Here is a 12,960-nt window from a genome sequence, read left to right on the forward strand (position 1 = left end):
CAAGGACAGACATCTCCAACACTGGATGCAAACCCAAAAATAGAACAAGAAATGTTTCTGTGCAGCCTCCCTCCCTCCCTCCCCTGCGGCAGGACAGCCCCGGGGAGCTCCTCCGGGGAGGTGTTGTGCATTGTCAACTCAAGGCCACCGGTGTTTCAAAAGGAGACTTCATCCTCCCCTTGCCCCCAGGCGCTCCTGAGACGCTTCCGAGCGGCTCCGAGGGGAGCAGCTGCGGTGGGAAGATGAAGGCTGCCCTGGGGCTGCTCCTGCCCTGCTTGCTGCTGTCGGTGCCCTCGGCGGCGATTCCGCGGAAGGGGAGCGCTGGCGCAGGGTTGGAGCCGGGGCTGCAGGAGGAGCTGGGCCTCGGAGCAGAGCGGAGCAAGGAGGACAACTCCAGCTCGCAGGGAGCCGGCGCGGCGGCGGCGAGGTCCGGGCGGGAGGCTCCGGCTCGCCCCTTGCCGCAGCGGGAGCCAGGGGCCAGGTGCCCCCGGGGGGTAGCCGAGGATGGAGCCATCGGCTGGGCCGGCTCCAGCCTGCTGCCCTGGCCGCTGGGTGGGCTGGAAGGACCTGTGTGCAGGGTGCGAATGGAGCAGGACAGGCTGAGCTCCAAGCACCTGGAAGTCGTGGGGGTGCTCACCCAGTACGAGAGTGGCTTCATCAAGCTGCTGAGCCAAGGCACCGCCTGGGATGGAAGCTCCCTGGAGACCTTTGGGCTCTGCCCGGCCGGGCCGGGAGCTGCTGCTCTCCAGCCCCTGAAGCTCCTCCACGCACACGTGGTGGAGCCGGGGCAGGACCGTGTCCTTGTGCTGCACCTGGAGGAAGGTTGGTGAGAGGCCCCTGTGCCAACACGGAGCAGGGGGAGCCCGGGGCTCGGGGTGCCCACTTCACCCCCTGCCCATTTTCTGCTTCGCAGTGAAGTGGGAGGCCCAGGTGAAGCTGTGGTTCAAGCTGGTTTTCCAGGCAGAGGTGGGACAGTCGCTGGGAGAGCTGCAGGGGGCCCTGCTGCTCTTCTACCTGGGCAGCAGAGAAGGGCCAGGAGCTGGGCACCCAGAGGAGCTGCTGGCCGCGGGCACGGGGCTGGCACGGCAGCAGGTGGGTGGCCAGGGCTGGTGGGGGGCCAGTTCTGGGTGGAGGGAAGGTGAGAAGAGGGAGACTTGGTTTTGCTGGCCCAGCACCTTTGCCACCCTTCCCAGTCCCTTTGCCACCCTTCCCAGTCCCTTTGCCACCCCTCTCTCAGTCCCTTTGCCCTCCCTCTCTCAGTCCCTTTTCCCTCCCTCTCTCAGTCCCTTTGCCACCCCTCTCTCAGTCCCTTTGCCCTCCCTCTCTCAGTCCCTTTTCCCTCCCTTCTCAACTCCTTTGCCATCCTCTCCCAGTCTCTCCCCTACCTTTTCCCAGCATCGCTGCCCGCCGCTACCCTCCCGCTGCCCGAGCAGTGCCTGCAGATGGTGCTGTTACCCTGTCCCCAGCTCCCGGCACGGCCAGAGGGCACAGCCCGCGGTGCCCGGCTCAGTTTAGAGGGGTCCTGGCCCCGACCCCGCCGCTCTCCAGCCTGGCCGGGGGGCATCAGCTGCAGCATCGCTTCCAGCCCCATCCTGGGGCTGGGTGGTGAAGCCTCTCTGCTCCCCTCCCATTTCACTGCTCCCTGGCTCCCTGGTGGTGATGCCCAGGATGGGGGTGGCAAGCTGGGGACTCCCTTCAGTGTCCCCACCCCGTGATGCCTCACCCACATCCCTGCTGCTCCTGTGTCTTTTGCCTCCCTGCAGATCCTCTGCCTGTCCAGGGCCACCCAGTACCTGGTCCTGGCAGCTGCTGTGGCATCCATCACCCGCACCGGGGAGCAGCTCAGCTTCCAGGCTTCCCTGGACATCAGGCGTGGCAGAGAGGGAGGTAGGGACGTGGGACAGCTGTGTCCATGCCCTCTGGGTCTTGACTTGGCCATCTGGGAGCCTCCCAAGCCTGCCTGTAACAAGGGGCTGTGGGGACACACGTGGGAGACCCCAGCCCACCCTCCTCACTGCTTCTCTCTAGGTGCCACCCTGACCCCCATGGAGACCCAGCAGCTGCTCTTTGGCTCTGATGACAAATGCTTCACCAGGATGACCCCCGTGCTGCTGCTGCTGGCCAAGTCACAGCAGGAGGAGGTGGCCTTGGCCCCTTCTTCCTACCTCTCTGCTGATGGGGTGGTGGACATGGTTCCCTACCCACAGCTCAGGTCTGTGGCCCTCTCCACAGCCAGGGAGAGACGGGGCAGGGGGGCAGGGAGGCAGGGTGGGAAGAGAGGTCCTTTTGCTGTGGGGTTGGGGTGGGACAGGGTGGGACAGGGCCTGGTGGGACCCCCGGGCTACAGGGAGACGCTGTGACTCTGCCTGTGTTCTCCTGACAGCCCACCGCAGGCTGGGACGGAGCAGCTGCCACCCCCCACTGCCACAAGCCAAGCCAACAGCTCCTCCCCAGCAGCCGACGGCAGCAGCCTGTTCCTGGGCGTCCTGACCCGCTTCATCCAGCAGGTGCTGAGCACCCCCAGCGAGCCACCCACCCAGCCCAGCTCCCACCACTGGCTGGACTTCCAGGTGATGGAGACCCTCCCTCACCAGCTGCTCAACCTGTCGGAGGAGGCGGCCCTGGAGCGCTTGGTGCAGTCGGAGGAGCCCTCGGTGCTGCTCTTCCCCCAGGACAGCGGAGCGGCGCTGGAGCAGCACCTGGGCGCCTGGCAGCCGGAGGGCTCCGTGCTGCAGCTGCTGACGGGCAAGCTGCAGGCGCTCATCCAGGAGCTGAGGGCCATCCCTGCCGTCCAGGCCAACACGGGGCTGCTCCAGCAGCTCCTCCGCTTCTGCTACTTCCCGGCGGGGCCGGCGGAGGAGGCTGCGGCGCCGGCGCTGCCCACGGGCTCCGGGAAGCTGCACACCCTGCTGCTGCTGAAGGCGCTGCAGACGGTGCGGGCTCGCTGGCAGGAGCGGGGCAGGGTCCTGCGGCAGAACCGCAGCGCTCGGCACCAGGCGCACTGCCGCCTGCAGGAGCTGACCATCGACCTGCGCGACCGCAACTTCATCGTCATGCCCACGGTCTACGCCGCCAACAACTGCGACGGGCCCTGCAGGCTGCCCCTCTCCACGCGTGTGCCAGGCTACTACTCGCACACGGTGCTGCTGCTGGGCATGCAGGAGCGGGGCTCGCCCCTGCGCCGCCCCCCGTGCTGCGTGCCCGTCCGCTACTCCGACCAGCTCATCATCAGCCTCTCGGCCCAGGGGCTGGAGGTCCGCAAGTTCCCCAACATGGTGGCAGAGGAGTGTGGCTGTCGGTAGGGAGGTGCCCGGCTCCCTGCTCGGCCCCCCTCAGCCTGCTCTCCTGCCCGGTTTGCCCTCGCAGCTCTCGGGAGCTGTTCGCCCCGCCGGGAGCTGTCCTCCCGCCCCCCGCCCCGCCGTGCCCTTCCCCCCCACCCCCCAAGGTTTGCTCTGGTCCTGGGGTCCTCTGTAGCTCTGCTGGGCCCTGGGGGCTGCTCTGCAGCCTGGTGTTTGCCTGTGCCCAGTCCTCAGGCTGGGGATGCCTGAAGGGTGCTGCAGCCTGGCTCTGAGCCCACGGTGGGGTTTGGGCTGGCTGTGGGCACCGTGGGGGGCATCAGAGGAGGCCAAGGCTTGGCAGATCCAGCCAGGACCAGGCTTGCTTATCCCTCACCTTCTGTTCCTTGAATGACGTTGGTTGGAAGAGACCTCTAAGCTCATCGAGTCCAACCCTTAACCCAGCACTGCCAGGGCACCACTAAACCGTGTCTGAGGCTCTTGCTTCCTCCAATGCCCCCCACTCACAGCATCCTCTGGCTGTCTGCCAGCCCATGCCCATCAGCAAGCCCCTGCCAGCCACGCAGCTCCCCCTGCAACAGCAGAACAGGAGGCAAAATCCCCTCCTGCAGCCTTGAGCTGGGGACCCCTCCCCATGGGGGCCAGCGCCCAGGCTGCTGGCTGCGGGCTGGGGCGATTTGCTGGGTCACGTCTGTGTCACCCCGCACTGACCTCGCTCCCAGGACACTGCCAGGGGCGAGGGGAGGGAGGGAGGGAGAGCTGAGCAAGGGCAGCGATCCTGTTACTGCCCCCGGGCTGCGGGCACGGTTCAGAGAGGCTGCTGCCAGGGCACCTGCTCCGCGGCCCCGCTGGCGTCAGCGCCGAGCCCGGCTGCCCCCAGATCATCTTCCCAGCTCCACCCAGCCCCAAACCAGGCTCCGAACCCACGGAAAAAAGGCTCCTGGGCTCACCTCGGCTGCAGCCGCAGCAGCGCTGGAACCATCCCTGAGGCTTCGCTGTGTCCCCGGGGGGCTGGCACACACCGTCCCCATGCCACAGCCCGGGTGGGGAGCTCGGTCAGCAGGGGCACATCGCGGGTCGGGGGTGGCACAGAAGACACGCAAACATAACCAGGGCCAAGAGCTTTTCTGGCGGCTGGGTTGTTCTTGTTCAAACATTCAGTTTAACACCTTATTAAAAATGGAAACAGTTTCTTTCGGCCGGCAGCGATTTAGCCAACACTGAGACCCGCGGGGGGCTGGGGCCGGGGGCTGGGGCCGGGGCTGGGGGGGTGTCTGCTGCAGCTGCTACAGCACTGGGTCAGAATTCACTCCCGGGTCCTTGCTGAAAGCAACTCTCTGAAGGCAAAGCCTGAAGAGTTCTGGGGTGCTGGGCTCTCTCCAGCCCTCATTCGTGACCAGCAAAGCTTCATCCACCCTGCAGCGACGGCAGCAGGGCCTGGCGAGGTCCAACAGCCCTCTGAGTGGGGGCTGCCTGCTGAGGCTGCATCCTGGCTTCCTTACACCCCAGCCCCCCCCCCCAGCACACCTCCTTCCTCCTCTCGTGGTTTGCTTTGGATAAATCCCTTGGCTAAATGGAGAGCAAGAGGCTGCAGACAAACTCTGTGTGCTGGGCTCCTTGTGCCCCCTGAGCCGCCCCACGAGTGGCAATGAGCTGCAAGAGAGATGGCAGTGGGGGGTGGGGAAACAGAATGAGGGAGTGCCAGGTTGGAAGGGACCCCGAGGATCATCTGCTCCAACCTTGCTGGGTGATGGAGGAGGTGAGAGGAGCTGGCCCAGCACCCTGCCAAGCTGAGTCTTCAGCCTGTCCAGCGGAGGGGACCCCACTGCTGCCCCTGGGAGGTGGCTCCAAGCTAGCAAAGCCCAGAGGAAGAGAAGCTCTTCCCCCCCGCGGCCTTCGTGCATCTAATCCAGGGGGAGCCCAAAGAGGCTTGTGCCAGGCTCCCAGGCTCAGCGATCCTGTGCTGCCCACGCTGCCAGCCCGGGGCTGTCTGTGGCAAGCAGGCAAAGTGGCCTTGCCGGGGGTGGTGGCGGGGTTGGACCTCCCCCCGCATTCAGCCCCTCGGTCACCCCAGCCTCAGTCGCGCCTCTTGCCCTCCCGGGGCCGGGCAGGGTCCTTGCCCAGGCTGGCTGCCGGCTCCCAGGGCTTCCTGCTGCCCTTCTGCTGCCGCCAGTCCCGCTTGGAGCTCTCCCTGCCCGCCTCGGCCCGGCCCGGGCGGCCCTTCCCCGCCTCCCTCCTGGGCTCAGCCCGCTCCCGGCGGCTCTCCCTCCTCTCCCTGCCTCGCTTCTTCTGCGGCTCCGGCTCCCGGGGGGCCCTGGGGGCTCTGCCGGCTCTGTCCCTCTGCGTCTTGTCCTTGGCTGCTGCCTGCCGCCGGCCGCTGCGCTCCGCCTGCGCTGCGCGGCGCTCCCGGACCCTCTCCACCTTCCTCTCCACCTTCTTCTCCACCTTCACCTTCTCCCTGCTTTTCTTCACCTCTCTTGCAGCTGGTGGTGCTTCGGGGACATCTGTGGGTTCTTCATCTTCGTCCTCGGGCTCTTCCTCCTCGGGCTCTTCCTCCTCGGGCTCTTCCTCCTCAGACTCTTTCTCCGCAGGTTCTTCACCTGCAGGTTCCTCATCTGTAGGCTCTTCCTCTGTGGGCTCTTTGGCCGTGGGTTCTTCATCTGTGGACTCTTCATCCCCGGGCTTTTCATCTTCAGCCTCCTCATCCACAGGCTCCTTGTCCACAGCCTCCTCATCCTCATCCTCATCCTCTGGTGCCGAGCGGCCAAACCACTTCTTGAAGATCCAGGGCTCCGCCTGGGGGGGGAATGGAGGGCACCAGGCACTGGTGATGAAGCCCAGGGGGCTTCCCTCTCTACCCCTCCTCTCTGGACACACAGGAGGTGCCCTGAAGGTGCAGGTTCTCCCCCCCTCCCTCTGCCCCCCAGGCCTGTACCAAGTTGCTGTCAGCAACTCTGTCATCATCGCTGTCATCTTCATCATCATCATCATCATCATCACCGTCCTGGAGTGTGCTGCTGGCTGGCTGGGCAGGCTGAGCAGTCACCACTTCTTGGACCACCTCCTTCTCCTTGGCAATGACCACCTCTGGGAGGGGAGAGGGCCAGGTCACCACCAAGCTGTGATGCCCCAGGGGTGGGGGACTCAAGGCCACCCCCACCCTGGGCCATGCCCTGGCTCAGGCTGGATCCAGGGGACCAGGGGCAGCCTGGAGCATTCAAACCCACCGTGCAGGGGAGGTGCTGGAGGGTCCTGCCTGCCACGGCTGACTGCTTCCCTGGAGCATGGTGCTGGAAGAGAGGAGAGGACAGGAAGCAGGAGGTGGCAGCAGGGCCTGGCCACCCCCTCCCCTCTGCCCAGCCCCCAGCTCACCTTGGAGCACCTGGAAGGTGACACTGAGCAGGGCAACGATGGAGGCCACCAGGATGCACTTGTTGAGGGTGAGCCCTTCCCAGAGGAGTGGCTCCTCTGCGGGGTCCAGGCTGGGGGGCTCCACCTTCCTCTGCACCGGGAGGCTCTTGGGGACTGGGGACCCCCGAGGAAAAGAGAGTTACTGGGGGAACTGGGAGGTGGCAAAGGGCTCTGAGGTGGGGGTGGAAGGGCTCCCAAGATCCTCCTGAACAGCACATCCAGGGCAGGGGCAGGAGTGTGCAGCACAGGGGAGGGCAAAAGAGTGTCCTGGGGGCGCAGTCCGAGGTGTTTGTGCCTCGATGGTGTCAGAGCATCTTGGAGCTCAAGTGGGGGAAAATCTCTGCCTGTGCTCCTGGCTCTGCTGCTCCCCTCCAGCAGCAGCAGCTCTGGGCAGGGTGGAGAAGAAGAGGAGCAGGATTTGGCCCCATCTCCATGAGGACTGTGGAGAGCAGAGCTCATCCCCACATGGCTGCTCTGTGGCCAGGTGGTGCCTGCTGGACTGGCCAGGGATGCAGGCCGAGGTCTACACCTCTGTGGCCACCTGTGGCCAGCCTGCGGTGGCCATCTGGGGGCAGAGGAGGGCTTCCTGCACACCCACCTGGAGGCCCAGCAGTGCTGCCCTTGGCTGCCACCTTCTCCACTCTTTTCTTCTCCGCTGCTCTCTTGTCCCCGCCGAGCGGCGCTGGCTCTGGCATGCTCAGCTCGGGCTCGGCCGGATCCTGCTCGCAGCTGCCAAGCCAGGTCCCTGCCTCCTCCTGCAGGGAGCGGTGCAAACCCGGTTGGGGCTGCAGGAGCATCGCATGGCCCCGGGCTGGGAGTGTGTCAGGAAGCCAGCAGCGTGGCTGGGGGGCATGGAGCACAGCTCTGCCCCCTCCCAGCACAGCCTCTGGACCAGGTTGCCCAGGGAGGTGGTGAGGTTCAAGGTCTGCCTTGATGTGGCCCTGGGCAGCCTGCTCTGGTCGGAGTTGTCCCTGCTGACTGCAGGGGGCTTGGACAAGAGGAGCTGGGGGGGGGGGGTCCTTTGCAACCTGATCTGGGGCTGCCTGAGCTGCTGCTGCCAGCCCTGAGTGGTGGGGGCCAGGCTGGCCGCTGGCTCCCCGAGCTCCTGAGCCCAGCCTGGGGCTTTGCCTCGCAGCCCTCACACCACGCTGGGGCTGGGGATTTCAGCACTGGCTGGCTCCGTGCTGCAGAGCAGGAGCCTGGCTGGGGCCCCAGCACACACGGGTGGGCTGCTGGCTGCTGACCCCTCGAGGGAGCCCACCCCAGAGTAGCCTTCGGGCTTGGGTCAGCCCCAGCCTGGCTGAGCACGGAGCCCGCCGAGGGCAGCAGGCTGGATTCAGGACAGGCTTGCTGGTGGGGTGCCCATGCCAGGAGGAGCACACAGCAGGCTGGGGGCTGAGCTCACTGCTGCTGGGGGTGGGGGATCTGGTGGCAGGGCTGGCTGCTGGCTCGGTGTCAGTGGCAGAGCTGCCCCCTGGCACGGATCAGTGACAGCAACAGCTGAGGGCCTTCAGCTGCCCTGGGCTGGACTCACTGCAACACCTCCCAGAACCTTCCTGGGCTGTGGGGCAGCCCTTGACCCGGGCACCAGGGACCCTCTTGCTCAGCTCCCTGCCCTGGCACAGGGACCCCCCCCCGGCAGTGCCCCACACTCACATGGGCTCCGTGGCTCTGCCCCTGGCTGCTCACCGGCGCCTCGGCATCTGCTGAGGACAAAGCACAGTTGGTGAGCTCAGGAGGTGGCAATCGCCGAGGGCTGGTGGGGGGCAGTGTGGCTGTCCCCCTGCCACCTCCCCAGCCTGCAGAGTGGGGACATCAGGGTCACTTCTGCCCTGCCAGGGCACTCCTGGAGAGAGGTTTCAGGAGCCAGGCAAAAAGCCACCCCCAGCCCCCAGGGCAAGGCTGGGCTGGAAGGGCAGGTCTGGGGCTGCTGAGCCCCAGGTGGTCACCATCCTGGCTGTCCCCCGTGGAGCTGTGGCCGAGGGGCACAGTGACCTCCCTGCCAAGGCACAGGATGGGAGGAAGAGCCCTCAGCAGGAGGAGGAACTTTTTGCCTGCTCTGAGCCAGGTTTGGTTCTTTTCCCTCCCGTGGAAGAGCCAGGAAAAAGCAGCAGGATGAAACCTAAGCCATGAGCCTGGAAGCAAAGCAGCTGAATGAGAAGGAGATTCGTGGCTGAGGAGCTGCTGCCTGCAAGGTCTTCGCTTGCCAAGAGCAAACCAAACCCAGTCTCTGGGTTTGTTTCAGTGATGATGACTCTGAGCCTTCCTCTGCTGTCCTGCTGGCCTGGGGTGTGCCCAGCCCCAAGGAAAGCACAGAGCTGGAGGATTCTTCCTCAAAGAGATCCCCTCCCGAGTGCTCCTCTGCCTGCAAGCTCCACAGCTGTTCCCACCCTGAGCCAAGACAACCACCGGGAAGAGGGAGGAAGGCTCCAGCCTGAGCCTCTTCACCCTGCCCGTGGTGGAGTCAGCACCCTGTGGGTGCTCCCTGAGGCCACCTCCTGACTTGATGGTGCTGCAAAGAGCAATCTCTGCCAGGCTGAGCCCTCTCCTCTGGGACCTCCAGCAGCTCAGCAGTGGCACCAGCAGGGCCACCCCAGCAGCTCCTGGGCAGCGCCTCACAAGGTACCTTCTGTCCTGGCCTTCCTCAGCTGCCTCCGGGCACTCCCTGCCCACCCGGGCAGCTGGTCGGTGGCCTCAGGGCATCCCAAGGCTTTGTCCAACACCTCACAGGCATCTGCTGCCATGGCACCTCCAGGGGCTCTCACTAAACCGAGAGGGATAGAAGAGATGCCAGGCGGGCAGCGGTGCCCGCGCCGGGCAGCAGGCAGCTGCCCCACCACGTCCTGTCCATGGGCCCCAGTCCTCAGCTGAGCTCAGCCCCCTGGGGAGGGCTGCAGGGTGCTTCCCACACCTCCAGCCTTTGGGCTGTGCCCAAACCACCTCCAGCCCCTGGGTGCATTCCCAGGCTTTGCCATGCAGCCACCCTCCCCCTGTGCCAAGCACCCCGTGGGTGCCACAGCTGAGCAGAGCCACGGCTGAGGCTGCTCCCCTCCGGGTGGGAGATGAGGGTCTGCATCCCAGCAGCAGGTGGATGACTTCTGGGGCTCTACAGCCCAGGTGGTGACCTGCAGGAACAGCCTTCCCGGGGCTGGTTCCCACTGGACCAGCACCCAAGGGCCAAGCACACAGCCTCTGCCCAGGCCACAGGGCAGGGACAGCCTCCAGCTCCAGGGACACTTTGCCCATGCTCATTCACAGCCCCAGAGCCCAGCTCCAGCCCTTGGCTCACAGCAGCTCCTGCACAGGAGCCATCCATCCATCCCTCCATCCATCCATCCCTCCCTCCCCTCCCTGGCACTGCCTGTGCCCTGCTCCCTCGGGCACCATCTCCACACACCAGGTCCCCTCTCATGGGCACAGAGCTGCAGCCACTCGAGGAGGAGCCAGCTCTGCTCTGCTCTGCCGTGGCTGGGACCTTCCCCGCAGCAGCTCCCGAGGTGGCCTCCACTGAGGCTGACTCACATCAAAGAAACTTCCTAAAATAGCCTCGGAGCCTGCCCTGCTCCCCCCTGGCCACCGCAGCCCCCCAGCCCCGCGCCCCCCAGCCCGCGGCCGGTGGGCAGCAGGCTGAGGGCCGCCCCGAGGGTTGTGCCCCGTGGGGTGCCCCACACCTCACTGAAAGGGTTAAAAAGGCACCGAAAGAAATCATACCTGGGGCTGCTCCAGCACCAGCACCGCTGCCTCGCCTCCAGCCCCCCGCCTGGCTCCGGCTCTCCAGGGTAACTTACAGCAACAGCTGCCGACCCGCCGAGCAAAATAGCACCCAATAGGCACCGGCAGCCGGGCACCCGCGCCCCGGCCCCTCCAAAGGCAGCTCGGCCCCGGGCAGCCTCGGCGGGAGCCGAGCGAGGTGCCCGCGGGGCTCTCGGGGGCACCTGCCCTGAGGTTGGTCCCTCCCTGAGCACCGGGAGAAGGGCACCGGGAGCTGCCTGCGCCCCGCGGGCGCTGGGCGTGCGGCTCCGCAACCTGCCAGGCTGGGGAGGAGGTGAAAGGAGAGGGGAGCAAGCCCCTGGCAGCGGCGGGGCGAGGCGCTGCAGGGCAGGGCCATTGTCCTCGGAAGAGGAGGCTGAGGGGAGGCCGCATCGCCCTCTACAGCTGCCCCAAAGGAGGCTGGAGCCGGGTGCGGGTTGGTCTCTTCTCACAGGCAACGAGGCACAGGAACAAGAGGAAGCAGCCTCAGGCTGTGCCAGGGGAGCTCAGGAACAGATTCTTCACCGAGAGAACCTCCCAGAGCCAGGCTTCTGCCTTGCCCTCAGGCTGCTGGAGGGCACCAGGCTCTGGGGTGAGGTTAGCTCAGCGTGGGGGGCACCACAGTCAGGCTGAGGCCAGGAGGAGAGAAAGCCACTGGGGAGGGCAATCAAGCAGGGAGCTGCCCAGGGGCCTGGCTGCACACAGACCCAGACTAAGTCTGGACTCTGTGGCTCTGGCTTGGCAGCACCACTCTGCCTCTGTCCACACTGCAGCCTGGCACTGCCCTCTGGCCACCCCTGAGGCTCTGCCACGGGCTTGGTGGTCCTGATGGACCTAGCTGAGCTGCAGCATCCCCTGGGCACCATGGCAACACTCATCCATCCTCCCACCAGGACTTCAGCTTCTTTCTTCTCAGCTTTAATAACCTGCAGTTAAGAGGCAATCATAAAGCCATAAAATTAGTCACTGATTATTTTTGGCACAGGTTGGTTCTGGGATTCATTTTCCTTCTCTCCTCTTCCCCAAGCTCCCCCCCTGCTACAGCAGCCTCAGTCCAGCTCCCATCTCCACCTGCCACAGGTCCAAGAGGTGCCAGGTTCTGGAGCTGGTTGCCCAGGTGGGGGTCTCCTGCTGCCCCAGCTTGCAGCCCACACCTCCTGGCTCACTGGCTGCAGGGCTTCCCTCTGGGGCTTCAATCCTGGTTCCATCAGGCCTGGGAACAGAGAGAGCCCTTCCAGCCCTGCAGCCAGAGCAGGCTGCTGGCACCAAATGCCTGCTAGAGATGCCCCTGGCACTCGGGCCAGGTGCTGCAGGGGCTTGGTGTGGGTGCTTCATGACTCAGAGCCCCTCTCCTGGCTGTGGCTGGGCTAGCGTGGGTGGGGGGCAGGAGGGCTGGTGGCTGGAAGAGAGGAGCTCAGGGAGATGATTTCTGAGGGAGAGCAGGAGAGAGCATCCTGCTTCCTGCCACCAGCTCCAGGCAGCAGTGTCCCCAGAGCAACCTGGCCACAGCCCAGCACAGGCAGCAGCAGCCTGCTGACCCCAAACTCCTCCTGCAGCTGGATCGAGCACACAGCAGCTCTGCCCCTGCTGCAGGGCTGTGCAATGCCTGTGCTGAGGCACAGCTGCTGCCTCCTCACCCTGAGCTAGCAGCGCAGCACCAGGGGAGAGGGTTTCCCTGTGTGGCTACAGACCCCACAGCCCTCTAGGAGCTCCGGAGCTGTCCAGAAGCTCTCAGGAAGTTACAGGAAGAGAAGAGAGCTCTCCTGTGTGCCAGCTGTGCAGCCAGCCCCTGTCAGCAGGGCACACTGCAGACTGTGGAGCTGAGCACCTCCCTTCGGGAGCAGCAGCTGCTCCAGAGCCTGGAGCCGCTCGGAAGCTGCAGGCTGCTGTGACTTCATCCCCCCAGGCACTGCAGGGCTGCTGGGGAGCAGTGCCCTTGCTGGAGGGAGTCAGCAGGAGCTGAGCCTCCTCCCAGCTGCCCAGCTCCGGGTCCCACTGCTCCACACAGCAGCTGGGCTCAGGCATGGGTGGGTGACACCCGGGTCCCAGCAGGCTGCTGGCAGCCAGCACAGGGCACAGCTGTGCCATGGCAGGGAGGACCTTGCCCTGGGCTCACCCAGGCCTCTGATGCAGAGGTGCTCAGAGCTGCTCCACATGGAAGCCAACCTGGGCACACTGCAGTCCACGTGAGACCCAAATACTCAACTCACAAATCTCCAAGGGCTTTGCTCCCTTTGCCTGCCAGAAGGAGAAACATCCAGGTCAGCAGGAACAGGAGATGCTGGATCCCATTAGAGGCTGCTTGGGGTCCTGGCTGCTCTCTCATTGTTCCCTGATCTCTTTGCTCAGGGCTCAGCATTCTTGGAAGATTTACAGCTGCTGTCCCCCAGCACCACAGCTCTGAAACCCCTCTAGGGATGGAGACTGCACCACTGCCCTGGGCAGCCTGGGCCAGGCCTTGACAGCCCTCAAGGGGAAGAAATTGTTCCTCATGTCCAACCTA

At 65.4% G+C, this 12,960-nt stretch overlaps 2 protein-coding genes across 2 annotated transcripts; one reads left to right on the forward strand and one right to left on the reverse strand.

Moving 5' to 3' along the window:
* The first annotated feature begins 120 nt into the window (after window positions 1-120).
* AMH (anti-Mullerian hormone) lies at window positions 121-3,425 on the forward strand. The gene is made up of 5 exons (XM_054175121.1): window positions 121-822; window positions 914-1,092; window positions 1,764-1,887; window positions 2,029-2,212; window positions 2,384-3,425. Exons 1-5 carry the CDS (start codon window positions 243-245, stop codon window positions 3,300-3,302), a joined length of 1,986 nt encoding a protein of 661 aa, XP_054031096.1. The 5' UTR covers window positions 121-242; the 3' UTR covers window positions 3,303-3,425.
* A 1,947-nt stretch (window positions 3,426-5,372) lies between these two features.
* JSRP1 (junctional sarcoplasmic reticulum protein 1) lies at window positions 5,373-7,517 on the reverse strand. The gene is made up of 5 exons (XM_054175431.1): window positions 7,306-7,517; window positions 6,669-6,821; window positions 6,524-6,586; window positions 6,232-6,383; window positions 5,373-6,092 (listed from the first exon to the last, which is right to left on the reverse strand). Exons 1-5 carry the CDS (start codon window positions 7,502-7,504, stop codon window positions 5,373-5,375), a joined length of 1,287 nt encoding a protein of 428 aa, XP_054031406.1. The 5' UTR covers window positions 7,505-7,517.
* Window positions 7,518-12,960: the final 5,443 nt, after the last annotated feature.

Source organism: Dryobates pubescens, chromosome 31 (genome assembly GCF_014839835.1).
Source record: "Dryobates pubescens isolate bDryPub1 chromosome 31, bDryPub1.pri, whole genome shotgun sequence".
Lineage (NCBI taxonomy): Eukaryota > Metazoa > Chordata > Aves > Piciformes > Picidae > Dryobates > Dryobates pubescens.